General features: G+C 35.4%; 1 protein-coding gene across 1 annotated transcript in view; it reads right to left on the bottom strand.

Moving 5' to 3' along the window:
• Positions 1–2,258, bottom strand: part of LOTGIDRAFT_176387 (hypothetical protein) — a gene marked incomplete at both ends in the record, with an annotated part of 8,193 nt that overhangs the window by 1,022 nt on the left and 4,913 nt on the right. The window contains 3 exons of the mRNA XM_009047633.1: positions 716–782; positions 1,201–1,383; positions 2,052–2,056. Of these exons, the coding sequence (XP_009045881.1) occupies positions 716–782; positions 1,201–1,383; positions 2,052–2,056 (255 nt within the window). The remainder of the gene's footprint in view (positions 1–715; positions 783–1,200; positions 1,384–2,051; positions 2,057–2,258) is intronic.

Below are 2,258 nucleotides of genomic sequence, written 5' to 3'. Positions count from 1 at the left end.
TATATCCAAGTTTAGCTAGCGCCATCTGTCGTCGTAGATTGGATATTTCGTAAAAGGCTTCTTTATCTACAAATAGAAAAACATAAACTGTTACATTGTTCTTCAGTAAAGTTTCTGTTTTAAGGTAGGTCTCCAGATTGTTACACAAAGCCTGCTGCACAAAGATTAGTTTGCTGGAGTTTGTCTTAAAGGGACAGGTGCGCCATTTCCAGGGCTGATTTGGGTCTTGAAAATATGTAAATAGTCTTCAGAAGTACTAGAAATGTACGAAAATCTGATATTTTCTTCAAAATACCTCGAACTAGGAATCAAAACATTCTATTTCTATATATCAGTCATTTTAACATTCAAATTCAGGTAATTCTGGACACACATGGATTTCGACGGTGAGCTGTGAACACTATTACTGATTGGCTTAGCTAAAAGAATCCCGGTTTCTGAGACTAAATTATGATTGGTAAAAAAATATGGCGCACCTGTCCCTTTAAAAAAAATTGAGCTTTTGGGCATAGAAATTTGAATTATCAAACTGAACCTGCAGTAATCAAAGAAAAGACTGTAGCATACCGTCCTCATCAGTCAACCCATTCAAATAGGGTAGAGATAATCAGGGAAAGATCAATGTCAAGAAGTAGATGGTAAAAAGGTTTGATTTTGTTCTATTGTGAGTTAAAGAAAGTGTCATTGAGTTACAGAAAGATAAAGTAATATTTACCTTCACTCTTCACAAGACCTTGTTGTATATATCTAATATAGGTATAAAAATCACACACGGCTGCTATCTGAAATATCAACCAAAACAACCATCAGAAATTACTAAATTCCATTATAACAAAACATTTATCTGCCAAGAGGATCGGTTACTTTTTTGAAAAAGCTCAAAACTTAATTGAAGAGAGAGGTATACAACAAGTTTAAAGATGGGTTCCTTTATTTTCATTTATGAAAATGAAAATGCTAATACTTAGTAATGACTTGGATAAATACCAGTTTGTCTCACATGTCCATAATTAATTCATAATTAGCTACCCATGAACGGGACAACATAAGACTGTTATTTCCCAGAATTTGAAACATTTCCTCAGAGCTTGTATGACACGTGGTATCACCAACAGATAAAACACCACATGAAAAATCCTGATTTGCATATTAATCAGATTGGGAATTTTGATGGCTAGTGAAATCCAATAATTTTCTTACCCTATTTCTACAGAGTTGTGATATAGAATACCATTCTGTATCTTCTGTATCCAATCGTATTTTATAATTACATAGTTTGTGGGATTCAGTTAAAGAACATTTCCGTGGGTATGAGTTATCACCGGGGATAGGTTCAATTGTCAAACAATTTCTCTCCACGCATTCCAACAGACGTGTTGCTAACTGAAATATAAAAAGATAATGATAATCATACATAGAAACTTCATTGAGAAATGAAATGAAATGAATGTAGGGTGCCATGAGGGAAATTTCACCAGGACAGTTGCATTAGCCTCCTCTTTTTCAATTTTCAACTGTCGAGGGATCTTTAACGTGCACATCCTGTAGCACACATGGCCTTGATTTATTGTCTCATCCGAACTAGACGCTTTTCCATGTCAGCCCCTCTTACGTGCATCACTGACAGGGGGAAACCAGGTTGAAAAATCCGAAGGTATTATCTCGAACTATGCCAGGATTGAACCCTTGACCTTCAGGTAAGGGAGAAAGCATTTATCTCACTGAGCCACCGCGGCTCCCGAAACTTCATTGAGAAGCAATATGCAATTAATCATTAAAAACGATAAAATTCTTTCTAAAATATGCTATTTACTACTATGGATCTACTTGATCAATATGAATTTATTTTACAAGAGTTAATACTGTAATACAAAACAGAGCTGACTAAATTTTAAGTAGGCAGCTTAGAATAGTTTGATAAATTTACTTGAAACTATAGACTCTGTAACTATCAGCCCAAAAAGAACATTGGCACCAACAAGTCAAAATATCTATCAAAACTATCAAGACAAAGGGATGCATCAAAAGGCCAAATGTGTGGTTACACATACTTCGGCTGATATATATATAGTGATAGATGATAGGTGATATGTAATCGAAAATTCAGATGTCCGGGTACTGGTAAAAATTTGTCAGAGTCAGGAGTATGTCTGCCGAGTTTGACTTACCCGGTTATTTTGAAAATTGAGACAGGGTTTGACATCCTCGTTAAATACCCGACTAAAAAACTGACGTTAATAGGGTCCTGGACAGGGCTC

The sequence above is a fragment of the Lottia gigantea genome (genome assembly GCF_000327385.1).
Source record: "Lottia gigantea unplaced genomic scaffold LOTGIsca_1146, whole genome shotgun sequence".
Classification (NCBI taxonomy): Eukaryota; Metazoa; Mollusca; class Gastropoda; family Lottiidae; genus Lottia; species Lottia gigantea.
The sequence above is the reverse complement of the archived record's forward strand: the minus strand, read 5'-3'. Positions and strand labels throughout refer to the sequence as shown.